At 26.7% G+C, this 24379-nt stretch overlaps 1 protein-coding gene across 7 annotated transcripts in view; it reads left to right on the top strand.

The window, feature by feature from the left end:
- LOC107454875 (oxidative stress responsive kinase frayed) overlaps positions 1 to 24379 on the top strand; it is a 150832-nt gene that overhangs the window by 108237 nt on the left and 18216 nt on the right. For all 7 annotated transcript variants that reach the window (XR_011637549.1, XM_071184580.1, XM_071184595.1 and 4 more), the window contains 5 exons: positions 13930 to 14147; positions 20421 to 20533; positions 21654 to 21762; positions 23809 to 23950; positions 24098 to 24153. Coding sequence is in view for 6 of the 7 variants with exons in the window: in XM_071184580.1 (XP_071040681.1) it covers positions 13930 to 14147; positions 20421 to 20533; positions 21654 to 21762; positions 23809 to 23950; positions 24098 to 24153 (638 nt within the window). In the remaining variant the exon portion in view is untranslated. The remainder of the gene's footprint in view (positions 1 to 13929; positions 14148 to 20420; positions 20534 to 21653; positions 21763 to 23808; positions 23951 to 24097; positions 24154 to 24379) is intronic.

Here is a 24379-nt window from a genome sequence, read left to right as displayed (position 1 = left end):
GAATTTTCTAGAAAATGTTACAATAAATTATGCCCTTTTTACAATTACTTTTGTTTAAAAAAAAACTTTATAAACATTATTTTAATTGAATATGTATTTTGCCGAATATCGGTACTTAAGACATTTGGAATTAAATTAAAATTAAAATTTAGAAATAATAATTCCGAGCTAATGAATTACAAAATACGTATCTCTTATAAAAAAAGGTCTAGGATTCTAATCTGTATCCAATTACAATTTTTTTTCTATTTTACTTCATTTATGCCTTTGCAAATGGAATTACACGATTTTCCCTCTCCTCACATTTTCCTCCTCTCCGATACCATGGTTTCGGTGAATCTTACTTTTTAAGACGCCAGTATATTCCAAATTCTCACAGAACATTCTACAGTGTGTAAAAAATCAAGATTGACTTAAACGAAGAGGGGGGAATGTGGAGATTGGAAAAATCGCTTCACATTGAGAGGCCTACTATATTTAAAAACAGTATAGCTATATAGAAAGGAAAAATGTTAAGCGTAGTTTTGCTTCCAATGAAAACATGCTAGATCTTCCTTAATAACAACTAATACGTATATTTTTAAATCTCTTTATACTATGTCTTTGTTTACCTGAAAATTGCCAGGAAAAAAAAAACTACCTATCATCGCTTTTTGCAACATGTTATAAAAATTTCGATACAATATATGAGAAATAACTGGAAAAGCAGAATTATTAGTTGTGTTTTTTTTAAATCGAATAAAAGGCACAAAAAAATCACTCTGAATGAAAATTTGGATTTTAGGAGCATTTTAAGTGCAAAAAAAATATTTTAAAAAAAATTGAAAAAATTTTTCTTTTAATTTTTTTAATATATTTTGGATTTTTTTTTAAAGTTTTTCAGTGACTATTTTTTTATTTTTAATTCGATTTTTAAAAAAATGTGAACTGTACAGGAGAGAATGTTTGAAAGTATTAAAATTTGAAAGTATTAAAATTTGCAATTATTTCTTGTTTAGTTTTTATTTATTTATCATTATTCACTGTAGAACTCTTGTGAAAATATTTTCTTATGAAATTGCCATATCATGTATGCCATTGAAATATTTTTCTTAAGCGTTCATCAACTCCCCAATCTAAATTGTTATAATATAAGGCGTACATGTTTGGAAATTGTTTTTTAAATATTACTCACTGCGTATAAAATTAAAATTAACCTAAATCATGTTTTATAAGTAGAATATCCCCTTATTTAACTTATGTACGGAAAACAAAGGAAAAATTTTTTTATCTGTTGCTTGTATTATAGTTACAAACAACAGATAAAAAAAAATTCTGCAAATCAATATATGGTAATTGTATCGACATAACTTCATTAATATATTGTTATTAAGTCAAATTTTCTTAGAAACGCAATAAAAAAGCATGACTGAAACATTATTTAAATTACAAAAATATTTTTGTATCCAGATACATTTTCAAACTTAACCTTCCTATTGTTTGTTATCTCAAATGTGGCATTTGTTTCAAATTTTTATAAAAGTAGTATTTTAATTTATTTTTCTATTAACGTTATTTTTAACAGATATATATATTATATATAAATTTAAGAAATAATTAAGGTTTATTTTATAGGTTAAAGAGGAATAATAAGCGCTACTGAACAAAATTTATTGGCTCTTCGCAATTTGGTAAATTGTCCGTACCCAATCGCAGACATATCATTTTCTTTTAAAAAATATAAATGAAAAGTAACTTTTTATTTTTACAAAGTTAAAAGGCAAAGTTGCACGCTATAACACCGATCAATAACCAGTAAAGTATATCCATGCAATATGTTTTATGAAAACACATTCAATCCTCGAATTAAAAGTGTCAAATATGTATACTTTGTAGAAAAACTGCGTCGTTTCTTTTCATCAGCTTTTTTTCAAACATTGCATGTTAAATTCGTGACTGATCTGAATTAGACAAAAAAAGAGGGAAAAAAGAAAGAAAAATGTTTTTGTGAGTCCGATAATATTGCTCACTGAAATCTAAGCAAAAATTTCACATCCAGTCGTTAGAAAACTCATTTTCTTTACACACGTTGCTCAACAGATACTGCAAAAATTTAGGGCGTTGGTCGGATAAATCCTCAGTGTTCACAACCTTGTCAATTCAGATTTTAATATATTCTGTTCTCAGCAAAATGATTTGAGTGGCAAAAAATAAATAAATAAAATTTTTAAAAAAATAGGGAAGAAATCAAACTTGTGTGACTTTCCTTGAAGAAATACAAAAATTTACGAAACATTGAGTTACATTGAAAAAAATTGTAGAAAATGCACTATTATGTATAAATGCATATTTTATAAAATATGTTATTTCAAATGGATCACGAACTTTAGCAGTCGTCTGATATTTTCAAACTAATTAAGATGTATATACGACATGTAATTATTTTACAAAATCAGAATGCAGTGTTTTGATTCTATTTTAACATCTGAGGACAAAAGCCTTTGAAATTCTCCACTCAAAATTCTTGACTTCCCGAATTTCGGAATTCCTCTCTAAATAAAATCGTCTGCACATTTCGTCACAGCCATTTATCCGACGTCAGGTGATTTAGTTGACAAGATGACTCTACACTAATGTCGGCATAAATCTTTATTATCTGCCCTTCGTAAATAAAAATCTTTCATGCGCCAACAACAAACATAAACACGTAGATCGACTCTTTTTTCCCATCATTTCCTAGAGTTATTCAGTCAAATAAAAAGAATCATTCGCAAATTAAGCGTTTTTATGTGAAGAATAATACAATAAAAAACATACTTTTCTGTAAAAATCGGATAAAATCGAAAGTTTTTTACGAATACTTAGTATTTATTTATTTTATTTATTTATTAATGTTAATGAATTTAGTTTGTTTCCATATTTAAAGTTTAAAAAAAAAACGAATTAAATTGTTTGAAAGCATTTTTAACCTACTTGTAAATGTATTGTTTATAACTAGCTGAATACTCGTTCTTCGTACGGGCTAAAAACAGAAAGTAAATAATCAATCAATCAATAGTGAACAACGTAACTAATGATACTCAAACGTAAAAGACATATATCAAGACAATAAATGAAGCTTAAATATTACAAATTTATTTCACGTAATATTTTTTGCCCTCCCTAGTGGCTTTACATTATTAGATTAAGCTAAGTACGTTTTTAGTAGTTTATCCCTTCAAAATAAGGATTAACTGTATTCTCATTTTAGAAGATGCTGTTGCTCGAGGCCAACTAACTCATGATAGTCAAAATTTACCACAATCAGGGAATTTTCTCTAGTTCTTATCCATTTCACAGGGGTTGCAAGGGGAAGCAACAGTATCTATATTAAAATTGTACAATATTGGTTCAATTTTAACCAGTTTCCACTATACTAATATAATACTTTGTACCCATATTAGTATTTTCATTATTAAAACTTGATCAATTACAATAATACACAGTAGGGCTTATTAATAAAATTAATTAAGCATCATTGGCGTCAGTAATGCTAAAGCGTTTTTTTTTTACGTTGCTCCAAAACTAATTAATACCATTTCTCCAAAAATTTTGCTTTTTAGTACATAGCTTATATTTTCTTTTGATTAGTACCTGTTACCGAAATTAATTACGGATCATTGAATACGGGGATTCATTATACTTCTCTTAGACGAATCAGTACCATTTTTTTATTAATGTTGCTTTTTAGTACAAAACAAATTTTTTTATTTCAATTTGTAACTGTTACCAAAATTAATTAAGCATTATTGCCTTCAATAATACTATGGCGATTTTTTTCTTTTCTTCTAAACGTATTAGTACCATTTCTTCATAAATTTTGCTTTTTAGTACATAAATTATTTTTTTTTATTTTAATTAGTACTAATTGCCAAAATTAATTAAGCATCATTTTATTTTATAATCTTCGTTGAGCAGCCGATCCAATTTTGAGTTTACGAAATTAAAAGTAGTATGGGAATTTCTTTTGTTTCTCTTGACGAATTAGTACCATTTCTCCATTAGTTTTGCTTTTTAGTAAATAGCTTATTTTTTATTTTAATAAGTACCTATTATCAAAATTAATTAAGCATCATCAGCATCCATAATAGTATCGCTACTTTATGTTTCTCTTAAATAAATTAGTACTATCTCTCTATTGATTATATTTTTAGTAGTAAATAACTTTCTTTTTTATTTCAAAAGTAGCTATTACGAAAATTAATTAAGCATCATTAGCGTTAATAATAATAGTATGGTGATTTTTTACGTTTCTCTTAAACGAATTGCTACTATTTCTCCATCAATTTTACTTTCTAACACATACCTTATTCTTTTATTTCATTTACAGTTCATTTTAAATTATTTATTTTTCAGGAAACGCGTTTTAAACGCATAACTATAAACAAAATAAACGTGTGGTTTCAGGTAACTTTAAGAATGCTAATTTGGTGTCGTAACCCACCTATACTTCCAAGTTTACTCGACATAAAAAGTAAAACATAATTTAGTTTTAAGGAACGAGCAATAAAAAACATAATTTAAATTTAAAGATCGTGCAATAAACTCTTTTTTTTAATTTTTATTAAGGATAGCTATAAACTGGCAGACATCACTGATGTTATCCTATAAAATATTTGACTAAACAGAATCATTTCTAGCTTAATTTAAATCAATGGCTTGTTGACATAGAAATAATGGCAATCAATGAAATAATTCCATTTTTCAAACGCCTCCCCCGAACTATGTAACTAAAATTTTTGAGCGTTTATTAGAGTCGAAGGCTAAAATTGTCCCTTTAATGCACTGTCCCAATTTCAGAACGCTAACATTGCAAATGGTTCTGGTATTATGAAAGAGACACATACAAACTCTTCATTTCATTATTATAAGTCAATTTATTTGCAATTAAAATGAAAAAAAAGTAGAAACCAAATAACGTAGCTACCCATATGCAATCAGGTATCTAAGCTATTAAAAATTTAGTAATTAAATATTGCCTATTTATTTAGTTTTCAATACTTTCAAGGAGGGAAAAAAAATTTTACAATGATTTTTAATATATAATCAAATTTTATTCTTAAAGCAAAACAAAAAAGAATCTAACAAAGAGGAATCTTTTTTTTTTCCTTCCTTTTTTGAGAATTACAGCCTTTTTTCTATAATGAAATTAAAAACTAAAAGAGAAAATTGGTCCTCGTGTTATCTTGTTTGACACGTTTAATTTAATTACAAATGTAAAGATTTTTTTTCGGCACTGATACTCGGCTAATTATTTCAAGAATTAAATTCTTTACACACCATAATTTAAAAAATTAATTCTTCAGAAATTACTGTTATTTTTTTATTTTTTTTATTTTTTGCGTATCTTTAGAGATAATTTAGCATTCTAACTAAAAGATGGGCTTTTATCTAACTAAATTATTAAATTCAAATTGTTCAAAATATTTACCAACATAGCAAAGCAACATTAAAAAGTATTAAGTAACAGACAAAGTAATACCATTAAAAAGCATTAAGTAATAAAACTGACAATTAAAATAAATGAAGGTAATGAAAATGAAAACAGGTTTCTAACTCTCGTGAGCAGAAATTTGTGGATGCAGTGCTAACTTTTCCCTTTAATATGACTCGCGAAGAGAATAATTATCTCAGCTTCCGTTCTGAAATGGATCGTTTGCAGCAACTCGAGAAATAAGGTTTCCGGAAAAGTGTATTTTAAGCCTCTATAGTCACAAAGTTCTTTACCTCAACCTCTTGCGATTGTAGAAAAGACTTTTTCGTCAGGCTTTAAATAAACTGGGAAAATAATTAATTTTATTTTTTAAGAAAAATTATTTTTTGATCAAATTATTTTTCTCTATCTCTTGCTTTTTTAATCTTAGCTTTACTAGCAAAATATTGTAGTATGCCTTATAATTTACAACCTAAAAGCTATCTTGGCAAATCTTATTGGTTTCTGAAATACAAGTATAAAACTTAAACTGATAAAACAATTACGAATCTAAAAAAGCGCCATTTTTATATTCAGAAATGTAATTAAAATGCCGTTCGATGTTGAATTTATTGAAACTCAATTCTCATTTCTTTAAATCGTATCCATCTTACAATTAGAGTAAAAAATTTTACAATTTGCTTTCTGTTGTTGTGGAGTAGTTTTTTGATATCTGTTTTACAAAAAATTTCGAGTCTGATAAAATTCCTGCTTTGGTCAAAAACAAAATAATTAATTTCAAAACGATTATGAAAACCTTCCGTTTATAGTAGCATTTGCTCAAGTTTTTTTTTCTTACTTTATCACAAAATTTTCTCTATTTGAAATCTATTAAAAACAAAAAATTTAAATTTGAAAATTAGAAAATTATTCTAAAAACCCGTCAATTATATAATCATCCCAAATGAGCCATTCTAAAGAATATTTGATTGTTATATAAATGGCGAATTTAATTTATTAAGATTGTTGTGGTGTCGTTTAATTTAAATGCATAAAAAACACTCCACATTAAAATTTTGTTAAAGATACATTTCAAATTTCTTTTTTAAAATTTTCGCAGTTTGAAATAATTTGTTTCTCTGCAGCCCAAAAAGTGTTTGTTTTTATTTTAGTTGATTTTAAAGAAAATTTTAAATTACAAAACGGTTCCGAAAGCCCACAATTTAGAATCGTTCGCTTTTTTTCACTCAAAAGTATTATTCTTTTTTTCACATAAAAGTGTTATTATTATTTTTTTTCGCTATTATTTACTTGTAAGTAATATTTTTGATTAAAATAGGTCCTTAAAAATATTTTTTCTTACATAATTATATTCTACTATTTTACATAACCATACCATTTTACATAATTATATTCTACTACTAGAGGAACTATTCTTAGGTTAGGAAGTATTCTTATGTCGTCGACTACTACAACAAAGAAAAAAGAAAGAGGGAGGGAGAGAGAAATACAACAAAAAAGAACGAAAGAGTGGCATCCTTATCTCACATTCACAGTAGCATTGTTGGATAGAATGCCGTATCTTAATCAGATATGTTATTTCGTTTCGATTTGTGTTCCAACCATATCATTTGGCGGGTTTATTTCTCAATTATGCATTGTATTGAGAAAAAGGCATTAAAAAGATCAGATGTGTTAACAATAGCCATTAGAATTAGCAATCTAAATTCTACACCGGCAATCAATTTACTATTTAAATAAATAGTCTTCTTTACAAATGCGATTTTAGAAAAATACCATTGCTTGTAACGTAAGCTAAAATAACATGCTAACAAAATATAAAAGTTTTCAAATATAAATTTTGCAAATTCATATTATTGGGAAGAGAGGAAGACCATAATGGTCAACTCCCAAAGTAACATATATTAGATTTTCAAGTTTTTAAAAAAAAAATTAAAAAAAAGAACTATGCGTTTTAATTGCAGTTGAAAGTATAACTATCATGATGATTTTTTTATTTTCTATATATAACCATCGTTGAACAGCCGACTCAATTATGGGTTTACGGTTACTAATGTTCAACTCCGTAGTCTTGTAATTTTGAACCAATCTAGAAGACAAGGAAACTCCTGGGTCATTACCCCCAGAAGTATGATTTGTTATGGGTACATGGAGGACTTAATGACTCGACAGATTTAACGTGCATCAGTTACCCTTTACTACACGGGAGTCTTAAGCCGGCGGGGTTCGAACTCACGACCTCTTGGACATGGACCCAGTGCCCTACCAACCAGACTATCGCGGCCACGATGATTGTGTGTATATATATATTTTAATATAAATTCAATGTAAAAATATTTAATCAGCAGATTTTAAATGTGTTTCTTTTATCCAAAATGTGGGCTGTCTCACTGCTTACTACTCCCACCCTCTTGTCACAAACTGTCACTATTTCATTAACTCACTCCCTCCCCTTCATGCATAACGTCATTTGTGGACGGCCCCTTGCGCTAAAAAGACAAAATTTCCCTGATATATTGTAAAAGTTTCAGGCTTCTCGTGACCTTTTTGCAACATTCTATTTTACTTCTGAACACATACATCTCGGCTATTAACCTTTTAAATTTTTTTTTTTTTTTTTTTTTTTACAATAGGAAGAATTTAGATTAAGCATATATTGCCTTTTTAATGGAAATATCTCACAAATGAAAACACCGCAAACCGCAAGTTGGGTTTTGTGGTTAACTAGCACAAAAGAATTAGAATAATTCGAAAAATAAATAAAATAAAGCAAAAGTTTTTCTTACACCACTTATTCTTATATTTTATTACATTAAAGATCTTTGTACTTTACCGAAAATTTATCTTTTTGCGTTGAAATTTATATCCATTTTGAAATCGGCATCCAATAAATTGGACAACATTTAGTACAATTTTATCACTTAAAAAGTATTTTTAGTATATTTTCTGTTTGTATACCTGTGCAAAATGATTTGCTATGTAAAAATTAAATTGAATTTATCCTCGTTGGTCGGAGTTTTTAATTACAATGAAAAATTATGAGGAAGATAAAATTCTCGATTCAAGTAACTTTTGGACAGATTTATTGCATTCTTATTATTGAGGTCTAGTAGATTTTGTTTCATAACTAAAATGGGAAGAAACACTCAGTAAATATGTCTTACAATATTAAAAAAAGTGCTAGAAATCAAAAATCATTTTTATGTAAATTTTTAAAATAACTAAAAGAAAGTTACATTTAATTTGTTGATTATTTTTATTATTTTTATTTTGAGAAAAAAAATGTGTTTGATAGCGTTTATGAGTTTACTTTTCTCTAAGCTACGCATTCCTAAATAAAAGTCGCATTTTTTGCCATAGCTTAAAGCTTGGAACTCATGAGGTTAAACCATGGCTTTAAATGTTTAGTTTTCTTGGATGATTTTCCGCTTTTATTTTATTAATTTATTTTCCTTACGTTTTTATTCGTTGATTATTTTTTATTCATTAATCGATAAAAACGTCTTCTAATCAATTTTCTTCTTTAAATCAATTTTCATCCATTTTGGATAAATGCTTACATTGTTGTTGTGTTGTTATAAATGCTGTAATATACTTTGAAGAAAATGTACTCAAAATTGACATTTTGGATAAAATGCTTAACACTTTATAAAATAATCAAATTATGTGAATCAAATTTCGAATAAAAAAAATATACGAACGAGTACTGCCTGCATTATTTTTATTAATCAGTCACTCACAGGTTTTTAATATCATTTTTATAGTTTAATCAATCTTGCCTTGCAATCTTAAAGCATTTTTCGTTCACTTTGCATTAATTCACATTCATATCTTTTCATAGTCAACTATATACTAATTAAAAGACAAATCCTGGATAATTTTTTATCGTTAAATATAATAAGTTCAACCTATGTGTATCCGCACGGTTGTAGCGCCATCTAGAAAAACATGTAACGAGAGAACGAGTGTGTTAATTGTGAAGCAGAGAGTACAATAAAAATGTGAGAAAAAATACAGTCCGTTTGTGGTAATATAATTTGTGAAGTATTTAAAATATAGAGCTAGCGAGGGTCAAAACACTATGAACAAAAGAAACGCATACGGGTTTAGTGTAAACGTTTACTTTTAAACGATTTAAGCACTAAAAATGGGAAGCATATTTATTGTTTTAGCTACATTTTTTTAAAAATCTTTATTTTAATATTAGCCCTACAGAAATCTTAAATCCCGTATTTTCTTGGGAGCCTTTCAGAAATTGAGAGCACACTTTTTTTCAATATTTTTGACTCCCTCCACCCTTTTGTCACAAATTGTCCCACTTCATTATGACCCCTACACTCTATTCACATGTCTCGCTGTATTATATAAAAATACATTAAAAAATCAGATATAAATACTAATTGTAAATCATCCTTCAAAATTTGTTTCTAATATTTAATAAATAAGTTGACTCAAATGCATATGTTGACTATGTTTTTATGACAGTAAGCTTAACACCATTGATGAATAAATGTGTATTTATTTATTATTATTTTGGTGGCCCCTTATCTATTATTTTGGAGAAAAATAGGAAAATATATTTAAAAAAACTAATAACATAAAAATATTTTTATTTGTTTTCATTTTAACCGAAATATGTGACTTCTTATCCTCTCCTTTACTCTCGGCGCAAACTTCTCCATCATTTGAGGACGATCCCTTATCTATTAAATGGTAATTAAGGATGAAAACATTTTATTAACCATACATTATATTTAACTATATTTCATGAAGTCCAAAAAATAAACTGCAAAGTAAGGATCAATAATTTTTAATAATAAATCAAAAATCACGAATTGTTAAGAATCCTTCCTTTCCCAAACCCACCATGATTTTTACCCTGCTGGGGTCTTGATTCTACATTATTTTTTTTAAATATTCAAAGAATAGTTAAAGTAAGACTAAAGATGTAAGAAATGTAAAATCAATGTTGTGAAGCTCTGTGAGTATACGAAATCTCCTTTTAATGGGAAAGTAATTGTCTTGTCAAAATGGCGAAAACGATTTGTCAACTGAGCTAACTTCACTGCCTAATAGCTGTCGCTCGCCAAACATGTAAATTTCGCTCTCATGGCATGACAAGAATAATAGCTTTTTAATATATATATATATATATATATATATATGCTTTGGGATTTTCTTTTTCCTATTTATGGGAGAAAATGTTTCAAAAATCTAAGTAAAGAAAAGATGTTTTTACTTTAAAAATTTCTTCGTTACAGTTTATAAGTTAGATTGTATCAATTGCGTAGTATACAAATATGATAATTAACAGTGGTCGGTCTACACTTTTAGAGAAATTTCCTGTTTTTGAGAATTTTGAAATAATCTGCTCTTTGTGAGTCTAAAATTAGCTGTAAGTAAAGTTCTTTCAAACAGGGTCCTGCTTTTTCGAATAGGTAGAAATAAGGTCCTGCTTTTGTGATTTGTAACGTCAACAGCAGTAAATTCTGGATTTTATTAATAAAAAATTTATTTATATGCAATACACTTTTCTATTTAAATAAAATTTAACCCATGATAAATTTTTTAAGAGAATTTTATGACATTAGCATGTTTTTAACTATTTATTTATGAAGAGAAAAAAAAAACAGTCGGTGTTGCGCACTTTACATTTTTTAAACAATCCTGTATGTCACGTATGAGTAAATGGAAATATTTCATAAAAACGTGATAAAATACTTGATTACTTAAATTATTTTAAGAATAAATAAGTACGTTTAGATTAAGTACTTTTATTTATTATTTATTGTGAAAATAATCGTGCTATTTCGTGCGCGTGCTTTAATACACTAAACTGCTTTTTTCTAAATTCTTTCACACACTAATACATATAATTCATTTATTGCTGCTATTTGTTAAGAACATTATCAAAAAACTGTCCTATTTAAACGTTCTATTCTTTATCGTTATTTGTAAACATCAAAGACATTTTCTTTTGTTACTTTAGCTTGGTTAAAACACCATAGATGCTTAAAATTGGCCTCTTTGGTTGAAAAAGCTTATTAAATTATATCGAAAACTTTTGCAATAATTTATGGTAATTCGTGTTTTTTGCTCACAGAATAAAAGTTACAAGAACGGAATAAACACGTTTATGAACTTTTCAAGAGGCACGCAGTGGATTTGTGGAACTGCGCAAAAATTCAGTAGTCGAGGGTCCCTAGATATTTTTTCAGTTCATAAAATTTTTGGATATTTGAATTGACTAAAGTAGCTTCATTCCTTAAGCAACTTATAAGCAAAAATTTTCGTTTTAAACATTTTGAATAAGTTTAATATAAACTATAAAAATTTTACTAACAGCATACAGCATGTTTGAATCAAATAATTAAATTTAATGCACTTTGAAAATAACGATGTGATAATGTAAGTCATACTAAAGTGCTAACGATTGATTGATTAACTGACAAATTCTTATCATGTTTGAGTGTTGACACTGATTTTGAGAAAAGATGTAGAAGTTATTTTGCTCTATAAAAATTATATCTGTTACTAAACACGTTAGCATAACTTAATCTTGAATTATATAAACAATTGACCGACTTCTTGGGAAAGAGAAACTAATTTAACGTCGCTACAATGACTGAGAGTTAAGAACTAAGAGTGTTTTTGTTTTTAGTTATTTTCAATAATCGATGTTTAATGGTCCCTTCAGATTTTATATTAAAACATCCAACACCATATATTTTAATTTTAGATGACTCAAACAGTTCTCTTTATTACAATTAAATTTATCAAAAAAATTATTTTCTGAAATAGATTTTTCAAAACAAATTTGTTTTTTTTATGAATAGAATTCAAATTCATCTACAAAAACTCTTATATTAGAAAGGTTTTAGATAAATCTGGGAATTGGTGTGGTCATCGGGCTAATCCACCCTGTTTACCTTTTACTTTCGGGGGACCATATGAAAGAATATAATAATTTTGGGACCTTGTGTTTTTTAAACTAATCAAATTTGAACACCAAAAATTCTCTTTTAAAAAAATCAAGCATTATAAAATTTAAAACGCAGGATTTCAATTTTTGTGATATTTTGAAACTTTAAAATTTTAAATCACGCTATATTTTCTGAATTTTCTCACCTAATTAAAAAGAAAAATAATGATAATAATCTTTGATTATAAAGTTATAATACAATAATACTAATTTTATTAAAATTTCAAAAAATTAATAATTATTTTAGGAGCTAAATAAATTTGTCAAGAAGTATATTGTGCTTAAAGATTGAGTACGTTTAATCAAGATTCTATTTCATTGTAAATGAGAAGCTATGTTTCTGATCTAAAAAAATTCTTAGCATTAAATAAAATTTTCCTTCATGTGGAGTAAAAAGTAAATAAAAAATCTTTAACAAAAAAATTTTTTCGTGGTATTTTGCTTGTTACACTACTCGTTGATATCAAAGCACAAAATTTAACAGTATTTTTCACAGCTTTTTCATCGCAATTCGATTAAAATCCTAGTTGAATATAGAAATATTTCAGACATGTGAAACATTACTGTATAAAAGTGACAGTATTTCTACATATTTAACGCGCAACCATCCTAATTAAAACTGCTGCTAAGACATTTAAAAGTAATTGAACTTAATCACATTAGGTGGTTGCTCCCCAAATTTGGTATAAAATATTGGATTGATGACTATTTTAATTACAAGCACTGATAATATCTAATAACATGCTTCCACACTCCCCTCAACCTTTACCACACAATTTTATTTTCAAGAGACAAAGTCGACTTCTGAATAACTTCATTGAGGATTGGTCATGACCACCACGATCGATATTGAGAATTGTGAGCCTTTTGTCTAGCTTTTCGTAGTTCAATCGTTGATTCAATGCTTGTTAAAGGATGCATATACAGCCGTGCCATAGAAAAATCAACGCAAGCGACAAAAAATTCAAAATTTGAGATTTTTATATGTTTGTCTTTTTTGTATTATAAGCTGCTCATGGCAAAAGATTTTTTTTTTTTTTCAGAATTAAATTTTATTTTTATTAGTTTTTTGAAATTCTGTTTTAGCGTTCATTGCATTAGCTGTAGAAAGCAAATAGTAGTCCATCTATTTTTCTCGAAATTTACCGTGAGGCACTTACGTTTTTTTTTTTTTTTTTTTTTTTTTTTTTTTTTTTTTTTTTTTTTTTTTTTTTTTTTTTTTTNATTGCACGGAATGTAGTCGTAAACCCAAAAATTGGGTCGACTGTTCAACGGCGGTCATAAAATAAAATAAAATTGCACGGAAGTATAGATCCCTTAATTTTTATTTGCTGAAAGTCAATTAGTTCTGGACAAATAATCCTGAAGAAACTCAAACTAACCAAATTGTAGGAAAGCGTTTTGAGTAATCAAGTTTTTACATGACCTTGATGTTCTTCTTGAGTTCAACTATTAAACAAAACTTAATTTCTGTTTCTTTCTTTTTTTCTTTTAGTGAAAATTCTGTCCGAGCCGCAGAAAAAGCCGGAATTTTTTTACCTGGTTCTCCAGGAACGTATCGCAAGATCAGCGCCACCGCACAGCTGACTAATGCAAAACCTAAGAAAGTTACGGCTGGCAACGCTCTAGCAAACAAAATGGCAGACGTTACAGAAGTAGCTGTTTCAACCTGGCCAAACGATAAAGATTCCTACGAATTGGGAGAAGTTATCGGTAAGTTTTACAGTTAATTTCGTCATATGAAACTATCATTTTTATTCCAAATCATTTTTCAATGCAAATCTACTTTTCTTTATCAACATCGAGTTTACCGGTGTATCGCTCTTCTAGTGAATGTCTTGCTTAAACAGTATGAATTTTGACAGGAGATATATCAATTATTGATCCTAGTGTTATCATCAGTGCCGATCACAATTGTTAAGTGTTTATTGCTCTGAAAAAAAGAAATTTCATCCCAAACTTGCATGCTGAAAATTATATCCTTCGAAAAGTTGAGATATAAAAATCGCTGTCTTTATTGTGATGGCTTTGCTAATTATCGTTATTATACGAAGCATAATAATAATTTATTTATAGATTTGAAAATAATAATAAAGTTCAGCTTGATACTGAAACATGCAAGAAATATTACTTCAGCAATTTGTACACAATACAATATGAAAACAAGGGAGAATATTATTTAATGGTCTGTCTATTTTTAGTTGCTGATATTTTTTTTTTTTTAATCACAGAGGTTCAAAAATGCTTTGAAATGTAAATCTATGATAAATATCCTTAAGTATACAAATCTGCATTTAAATTTATTATAAGTGCTATTTAAACTTACCTACTATAAATATTGCATAATGAGTTGATGATTTAAGTATCTAATAACCTAAAAAAATTTACTCTGGTAAAGATTATTCAATAATACTGCTGATTAAAATATAAACAAGTGATAAATTTGTCTATAAATGAACATTTAAATTATATTGTACTAATCTATATGGATTGATATTTTTGACAGCCATACATAACAAAAGGCTCCTCAATTTTCTTTCTCTTACAAATATGGCATTTGATGCAATAATGAAACTACATTAGAATGTTTTATAAATAGATGGCTTATGCATCGAATAGCCAAAACAATTAACTGGTGAAAAACAAATTTTCTTTTCATGATTTTTTTTACTAAACAACAATCTTTTTTTATTGAATAGATTCAAAATGTAAATAAATCATATATAATGTGTTTATTGCTGCATTTTTTACATTTCCATTGTATTTAGCTTACAAACTTTTTTTATAGGTAGTAATTAAACATGCATGAAATGTTATGTGACAAATAATTTATGCACATAATACCCCCAAAAAAATATCTATTTGCTTAAGTTTCTAGAGTGCATCAAAATGTAAACAATTGATAAATCTGTCATTGACTGTATTGTGCATATTTATGCTTTAATTTTATTTAACTTAGAAACACAATTTTTGTTTCATGTGTTAATGAAACATGATTAAGAAATATTGAATGAAATTATATATTGAATCAATTGAGGGTTTATATTTAGTTACCAAAATCTAGTACTGAAATATTTATTTTCATTTAATAATATTTTTTTAATTAACCTTTTATTTTTATTATAAAAGTTCTAGAGTCTATCATAATGTAAACAAATGATTAGTCTTTTTCTGACAGCATATTTATTTTTAGATTTAGCAGTAAAGATTGTTAATAAAATTGAAGATTTCTTTATTGGTACCCGTTCCATAAAAAGTTTGTTAAAATTTGACAACTGAGTAATGGCATGTGAGAAACTTAAACAAAAAAAAATCACATAAAGAGACCATCTCAGACTATAACTAGTAGCCATCCCTGGGAAAACTAGTACTCTATTATTATTTTTTTTATTTGTAAGTACGCAACTGTAACATCTTGGTAATGATAGTTGGCAAGAAATGGTATCCTTTATTAAAGCATGTAAGAAATGAAAAAATGTTGCGTAATCTATCATATATGTACCTATATAATTACCAAATTTCTATGAAAAGAAATAGGATTTTTTTTGTATTTAAAAAAAATTGGCGGCTATATTTTTTGGCGACTTTGGCATGCACCTGGTGAACCAAAAAGTATCAGAAATTATTTTTATCTAATGATATGAATTTTCTTATTAATAATTTATAATTAAAAGATTTAAAAGTGTGTGAAAACCAGAGTTGGGTTTTTGCCGTCAAAAACTGGTTTTTGACATGACAGTGGTAAAAACCGTGTTTTTACCGGTAAAAACTGTCAAAAACCTACTGATTTCTTTAATTTATGGCATATAGCCGACAATATATTATTTTCACATAATTGCCTTTGTAAATGATTGAATAAATGAATGTTGTAAATGATTTCTATTGATTTTGCAACTATATACATGTATTCTTATAGAAGGATATACATTCATATAGAAATATACTAATTGAAAATAGTGATACTTATTTTTATCATTATAGCTTGATTTGCAAAGGATTCAAAATTTTGCTCTTCTTAATTGTTAGAAATAAACAAACAAACAAAAAAGCTTGGAACTATTAATAAATTCAAGAACTAAAAAGAAGAATTTAAAATTTGGCATTTCTTAAATATTAGAAATAAGCTAAACAAAATTATTAAAACTTGTAGCTGGGCAACTCCACGAAAGCGTCAACTTTTAAGTTAGGGATGCACAACCTGCGGCCCTTCGACCACTGAAGTGCGGCCCGCGAGAGCTTCTAAACACAATAAAAAAAATTTAAAAAATGGCAATTTTTAATCGCACTTTTAAGTCATCACGTTTTGGCACAATCAATTTTAACATATTCTTTAGTAAATGTACGTTTAACGCGCTTTCTTTAAGCCGATTTTATCGTAAATATAAATGATTTTTTTTAAACAGTCATTTCCGCTTTTCTACGTAATTTCAAAAAACCCGAATTTTTATTACGACGCGAGTTTCAGATCGCAAATTTAAATAATCACTTTTTGTGCACTTTATTTGTGACGATTTCTTCTTAAATCTAAGTGATTTTTTATCCTTTTGCAATTTTTTCTTTTTGTTTCAAAAATTTTTTTCGGCAGTTATTGCTATGCGTTCCCACGTATTATAAAAAATTCCAATTGTTCAATTACGACATACAAATTTTAAATCATGCATTTGACACACTTTATTCGTGCTGAGATCAGCATAAATATATTTTTTCCCAATTATTTCTATACTTTTCCACATGATTTTGACGATCCTGTTATTAAACTATGATGTTATTACGACACGTGATTGTTAATCGCGAAATTAAATAATCCCTCTTTGATACGGTATTTCAGCATAGTTTTATCTTAAATCCTAGTTATTTTTCCTTCATTTTTATTTCCGCAACGAATATGATTTGGTCGAATGTGGTAACGAATTGTGATTTGATCAAAAATCAAATATTCGGCAACAAAAAAAGAAGAAGAAAAAATCGACTGAACGCCGTACACTTGGGGCCAAATGGCAAAATCTTTTAGCAGCATAGCAACACTGAAACTAAAATTTCAATGCTAAGAATAATATTTCCTGGAAAAACGTTTTCATAAATTAACTCTAAAAAATAAGGCCAATCAAGAACGTTCAAAATGTCGAAAAGCGAAACAGAAAACATAAAAATCGATCTTAATTTTTGAAAATTATTTTTAAAGCTGAGCATCTCAGTTTTTCATCTACCAGAAAAAGCCAAGAAAAAAGAATTAAGTCAACAGAAATGCTATTAAAAATTACTACGTTATAATGAAAACGTCTAAAAACATGTTGTTTTTTTTTATTTAAAGAAAATAAAAAGATAGAAAAAGGCGTTCTTCATTTTTTAAATGAAAATTTTATGCCGAGAATCTCAATTTAAATTTTTCTCATTGCCATAATTTTAGAAGAAAAAAAATTGCTATAAAATAAATTTTATTAGTAACTTTATTTTTAAAAAAAATGCTGAGTCATAATAAAAATGCCTAAAAAAAGAAATACAGAAAAAACAAATTTTCCTTAGTTCCTGAAGCAAGACTTTAATACTGAAAAAATAAATTTCTATGTTACTGGTTATTTATATTACAATACAGGGAAAGAGTGATAATAAACTCAATTCTCAAAGTATCGAAAAAATGACAAAATTGACTGGTCTGATTATAATTTTAAAAAAAAATGTAATATCTATTAAAATTCAAAAATAAAAAAAACTTGGAAAAATACATTTCTAAAAAACATTCTGCCGAATATTTGACTGATCATTCAACCAACTGAATTTTTCACAGAAGGGCCATGTACTCGTTATATCCCTCCCTAATTTAAATGCAATGTTACTGCAACTTAAGAAATTCATAAAATGATGGAAAACGTGAATTTTTAAACTGCTCACTGTTTGTAGTTTAGATTTAAATTTTTTGTTGCTTAAGTGATCTTTTTCGATAAAAAAAAAAAGGGAAACTGTTTACGATATAAAAAAATCTAATAATTATTAAAATAAAACAATAAAGTACATTACAAAATAAGCATTGAATTTTATTTTGAACTATCACAGTTTTGCCAATTAAAATATTTAATTTGAATTTATATTACTTAACTATGATTAAACTTTTTCCTACTTTCATTCTGTGGGCACTGCAGTTTTTTTTATTTATTAGAATTAAATTCTAAAATGAATTTTCGAATTGCATGATATGATAAAAAAAAAAAATTCTTTTCTTCAATGTTTATTTATTTTGATAAATCTATTGTTCATATGATAAAAATAGCAAGTTTTTTTTTGTTTTTTTTTTAAAAGTATAAGTTTTTTTATTTTTGAATGAATTCTAATAATGGAACACTACTAAGTTATTGATATTACTAAGTTTATTGATAAAAAAAATGGAACGCTAATGTTTAAATAAACATTACTACATTTGTCATAAACATGTCTAAATACATCTGCGGCCCTTCGTTAGCCAACCTGCTGTGCAAGTGGCCCTTCACTCAAAAAGGTTGTGTACCCCTATTTTAAGTGAAATTTTTTTTTTATGAATTGCATATTTTAATTTTAAAAATATGTTCAAAAATAGCCAAAGTCTACATATTACTGTTTAATTTTTGATAATTTTAAGTTTTTTGAATCTGGCAGCATTCTAAAGTAATCACATGGCTGACAAGTGAATTCTTCACATTTGTGCTCAAATTGTTTTCTTGAAAAATACTTATAANAACCTGAGGTTAATTTTCCAAATTCACAATTTACATTGCTTACACATTATACTAAAAGTAAAAAATAGTTCAGGAAAATAATAGTTGCAAAATTCACAGAAACAACCAGTTCTAAGCGGCATGCCGAAAGCTTGGTTGCCTAAATGTCATTCCGTCACACAAGTAAAAAGTTCAGAAAATAAAAAATAAAAAAAATACAAAATTCTTTTTTTTTAGTTTATGAATCACATTATACCAATAATAATGATATGCATGAGAAAAAATCATGTTTATTTGAAATTAGATGCATAGAAACTTCAATTAATTGTCGTCATGCAAGTCAAAATGTCATTCCGTCACATATGGAATTGCCCAGCTACTAACAAACTCTAAGTCAAGAATGACTTGATATTCTTCAGTAATGTAATATGCCAAACAAAATGCCTGGAAATGTTGAAAATTTTGTTTAGTATCCTAATATTTTACTTCAAATAGTATGTTTTGATATAATCATGCTGGGTAATTTTATTGCCTAAAATGAATTAATTTAGTTGAATTAGTAATGAATTAATACAGTTTTACCAAAACTATGGGTTTTTGACAGTTTTTGACAGAGGGGTTTTTGACATGACGGTAAAAACCATGGTATAAACCGGTAAAAACCGTCATGTGTCAAAAACTTGCCAACCCTGGTGAAAACATAAACAAATAATTAAATATCTGTGTATATGTATTTAAATTTTGTTCAATTTATTAAGAAGACATTTATACAGCATTGAAAATATGACAGTGTCACTTGATGGTTTATGTATCTAATGACTAAAAATGTATCTAATGTTAAAACATTTGCATTTTATGAATCAATGTTAAAATTTAGCGTATAGTGGCAATATTATAATGTTATTGGCTGTTTCATAAGTTAACTTATTGTACCTATGTTAACTTATTGTGTATGTAGTGATAAATAGATAAAAAGTATTATACTATTACATCATAATACATTGTTTATCTTCTTTTTATTAAATTTTTTTGGGCAAATATAATTAATAAACTGATTATTTTATTAAAATTATCCCATTTGTTAATAAATATTAAGTTTAGCTATAAGGTTTGAAAATATATTATATTATAAAGATTGGTTTATTCTTCTATGGTTACTTTTTTTATTCTTGAACTAGGTGACTAAGTTTCCAAAATTATAGCTTAAATAATATGAAATAGGGCACTTTATCTTATATTCCTGTTTTTAATAAAATTGAATTAATGTAAATTTAGTTCAAATCTCTTTCTTTTGATATAGGCGTTGGTGCTACTGCTATTGTTCATAGTGCTTTTTGTAAGCCACGTAAGGAGAAATGTGCAATAAAGCGAATAAATTTAGAAAAATGGAACACAAATATGGATGAACTTTTGGTATGCTATTCTTGCTCTTTATTTTTTGTCACATTATTAAAAAAAAAAAGAAAATTAAGTGTGAAAAAGAGTGTTAATTTATATATTCAAATAATACTTGGAATCTTCAAAAGTAAAGTGATCGATGATAGAGTATTAGATTTGGGCGGAAAAAAATCATAATAGTACAAATGCATGTGAAAAAATTGTTTGACTTTAACTTAAAAGTTTAGATGGCACTATAATTTGTGCCATCTAGGCTTTTTTTTTTTTTTTAAGTGAAAATAACTTCTGTTGCAAGCTGACGACAGAGTTTGTTAGAAAGATATTAATAATTTACTTTTGTTCGATCCTGTTTTAATTGGAAAAAATTTAGATGCAGCTATTAGTCTCTTCTTGACAAAATAATGACCAATATACTGTAAACTTTTATATTTTTTTATTTATGTGTTAGTTTAACAACTTATTTTAAATAAATAACTACTACAACAAATTTGTTTTATGATAGTATTTGATATTGAATTTAGTATTACAATTATTTCGTTTTAATCTTTAGTGTTTTGTTTATAACACTGTGCAGTAGTCGCAAAAAGTCTGTTTTTTTTTTTTTTTTTTTTTTTTTTTTTTTTTTTTTTTTTTTTTTTTTTTTTTTNTTTTTTTTTTTTTTTTTTTTTTTTTTTTTTTTTATTAGTTTGGCGGGTCTGAAACTTGTTTGCTTCATAATTATAGTAGAGGAAAGTCTGCATGATTTAATGTGCTCAAAATATGTAAATTTTTCACACTTTAATTTTGAAGCAAATGAAATTTTTATTAATGATTATGTTTTTAAACTTGAAGTACAATTTTGCTATCAACTGAAAACAGGATTTGGATTGATAGAGAAATTTCCATAATTGATTTTCTGATTGAAAAAAAAATACCTTTTAAGTTGCAAGAATGCAAATGATATGGAATATTGATCAAATATTTTACAAAAAAAAAGATTTTCTGCCAAGTTATTAAATCATTAAGTGTGTATTTAAAAAGAAAAAAGGTTTCCATTTTTAGTCTCAATTATTCATTTAAAAAAAAAAAATTTAGTAAGAAAAGTTAAATTTTTCTTATTTTTTTATTCACTTTTTTTTATTTTTCATTTAATTAGAAAGAAATTCAAGCCATGAGTGCCTGTAACCATGAAAATGTTGTTAGTTACTTCACATCATTTGTAGTGAAAGAAGAGTTATGGCTTGTGATAAAACTTTTATCGGGAGGTAATGATAAAAATTATATGTATCTTTTTCTTGCTTATTAAGAGTTATATCAAATCTAAGTTGTAGCTTCTTTACTCTTTAGCCAAAAAAACCAATTTGATTCAACATAAATTTTATGTATCCATATATATTAACAAATTGTGAAAAATGCTTCAGCAAATATTTTTCAATGAGTTACTTAAAAAACTATAGATATAAGTAGTTTCTATTTATAGTGTAAATAATATCTTGTTAAATTAGAAAGAAATCCAAGCAATCAGTTGTAAACATGATCACATTAATTACTTCTCATTATCTGTTGTAAAAGAGTGTTTCAATTATTCACATAAGGGCTACAGATATAAATAATTTATATATACATTGAAAATAATATTTTTATAACCTGTTAGATATTGAAACTGTCCAGTTTGTTTATTTTTCTTTTACATCTGAATGTCAATAAATTATTTTGAAATTCATATTTGAAGTCATTCAAATATTACATGAAGAATAAACAAGCAAGGGGTTTACAATTTGGATATTTTTGCTGATCACTTAAAATATGCTCATGTAATATTTGATTATGGACAATTAAAGAAAGGGAGATTTTCAATTCGGCTATTTTTGCCAGTAAATGAGAGAAAAAGGTTTCACAGTTTAAAAAAAATATGCTTATGTAATATTTGAATGGCAGTATATATATAAATATGTATCCTATATACAAACAATGACGTGGCTAATGGAGACATCTGTTCTCAGTTGGCAGTCTGAGAGGGGTGTAAAATTAATCAACCTACTCATTGTGTTCCCCATTACTTCAAATTTTTATTTGTTTTGCCTGTAATTTGAACAAGATATCCTCCAGGTTATTTGCGGCTGTACCTGCACACAACTGCAAGCAACTTCAGTGCCGGATTAAGCTTACTTGAGGCCCTTAGATTACATTTTTTTCTTGTATATTTTTTATTTATTCAAATATAAAAGTATTATATATCTTTTCATTTAAGAAAGTATATTTAAAATTAAAATAAATAATAATAAATTAAATTTTACTTTATTTTGTTAAATTAGAATTAAGAAATAATCATAATATTTTTAAAAATTTGAAATTTATTAACACTTTACGAAATCAACGCTACTATAAAATTGGTATTAAAAATTATCATATTTTATTATATTTGAAATTGATTTTTTTTAAAATCATTGTTTTTCTTAATTTTTAAAATTTATTTTCAAAAAATTCCTTTTAAGGGAGCCCCAGGCCTAATGGGTAATCCGGTACTGAGCAATCATCTTCTCTCCTGTCTGGGATTTGAGAGAAAAGATGCGAAACCTTTCCCTGTCTTGGATTTTTCTGAATATTTATGGACTCCTAGAGCTATTTTAGCCTATTATTTAAACAATCAAAAACATCAACTAATATAGAAACTATATTAGTACCATAAACTGATAAAATTTAAACTAAATTAAATTAAAATTTATATGAAATTAATTTTAAAAAATGACAAATGCATTTAATTATTTCTGATTTTACATTATTACGATTTTAAAAAGCCCTCTTTTAAGTTCTGCACCATATTGTAAGGAGCACAAAAACTGAGTTTGTCCCTGGCTCTGTGAATCCTAGCCAAGCCTCTGTATACAAATGATTCTGCTTATACGTTATGACACATCAAATACAGGGGGAAATTCTTAAGGGGTCTGTAATTCTTCAACAGGAAAATTAGATTAAAAAATATAGGCAAAATCACAATTAATTGCAGAAAATGAAAATAGTTTTGAGTTTAATTGACATATAATATATTGTTGCATTATTATTGAATCAATTACTATTCACATTTTTCTTATAATCAGAAAATATTTAATTTTTTATGTATTTCTTAAAATTAGAGAATTATATTTTAAATAGGGACCTCCTTTTAATAAACAAAAGTACCCAGAGAACCCATAGTTTCCAAAGTATGATGGAATCACTGAAAAATATGTATTATTTGTGTTTTATTATGTTATTACTGTTTTGCATCTGTTATTTTAGTTATCTGATATGGCTTAACTGCTTTTTAATAGGGTCTCTGTTAGATATAATTAAACATAAAATGAAAATGGAAGACTGTAAACATGGAGTATTTGATGAAGCAACTGTAGCCACAGTCTTGAGAGAGGTTTTAAAAGGTTTAGAATATTTTCACAATAATGGCCAAATTCATAGGTAAATTCAGACTCTCATAAAATATTATAAAAACAAAGCTTGTATAAAATTTCTCATTTTTTTTATGAATTAATTGTGAGTCATTTATGATTTATATATGTACATTTGCTTATTTTTTAAAATTAAAATAAGTTTTTATTTCCTTAGGGATATAAAAGCTGGAAATATTTTGCTTGGCGATGATGGAACTGTTCAAATTGCAGGTGACATTTTCACAACCTCAAATCTGTACTTTAAGTCTAGGTTCTATGAACTCACTCTCATTAAATTTACCTCTACAAGCTTTTTACGTAAAATACATTATGTATTCTTTAAAACAGTGCATATTGTAGTATTCTGCAGTTATAAAACTTATTCCATTATATGAGCCATGCCAAAGTATTTCTATAAACATTGCACTATAACTTTGTCCACATTGATTATAATTAT

Source organism: Parasteatoda tepidariorum, chromosome 1 (assembly GCF_043381705.1).
Source record: "Parasteatoda tepidariorum isolate YZ-2023 chromosome 1, CAS_Ptep_4.0, whole genome shotgun sequence".
Lineage (NCBI taxonomy): Eukaryota > Metazoa > Arthropoda > Arachnida > Araneae > Theridiidae > Parasteatoda > Parasteatoda tepidariorum.
The sequence above is the reverse complement of the archived record's forward strand: the minus strand, read 5'-3'. Positions and strand labels throughout refer to the sequence as shown.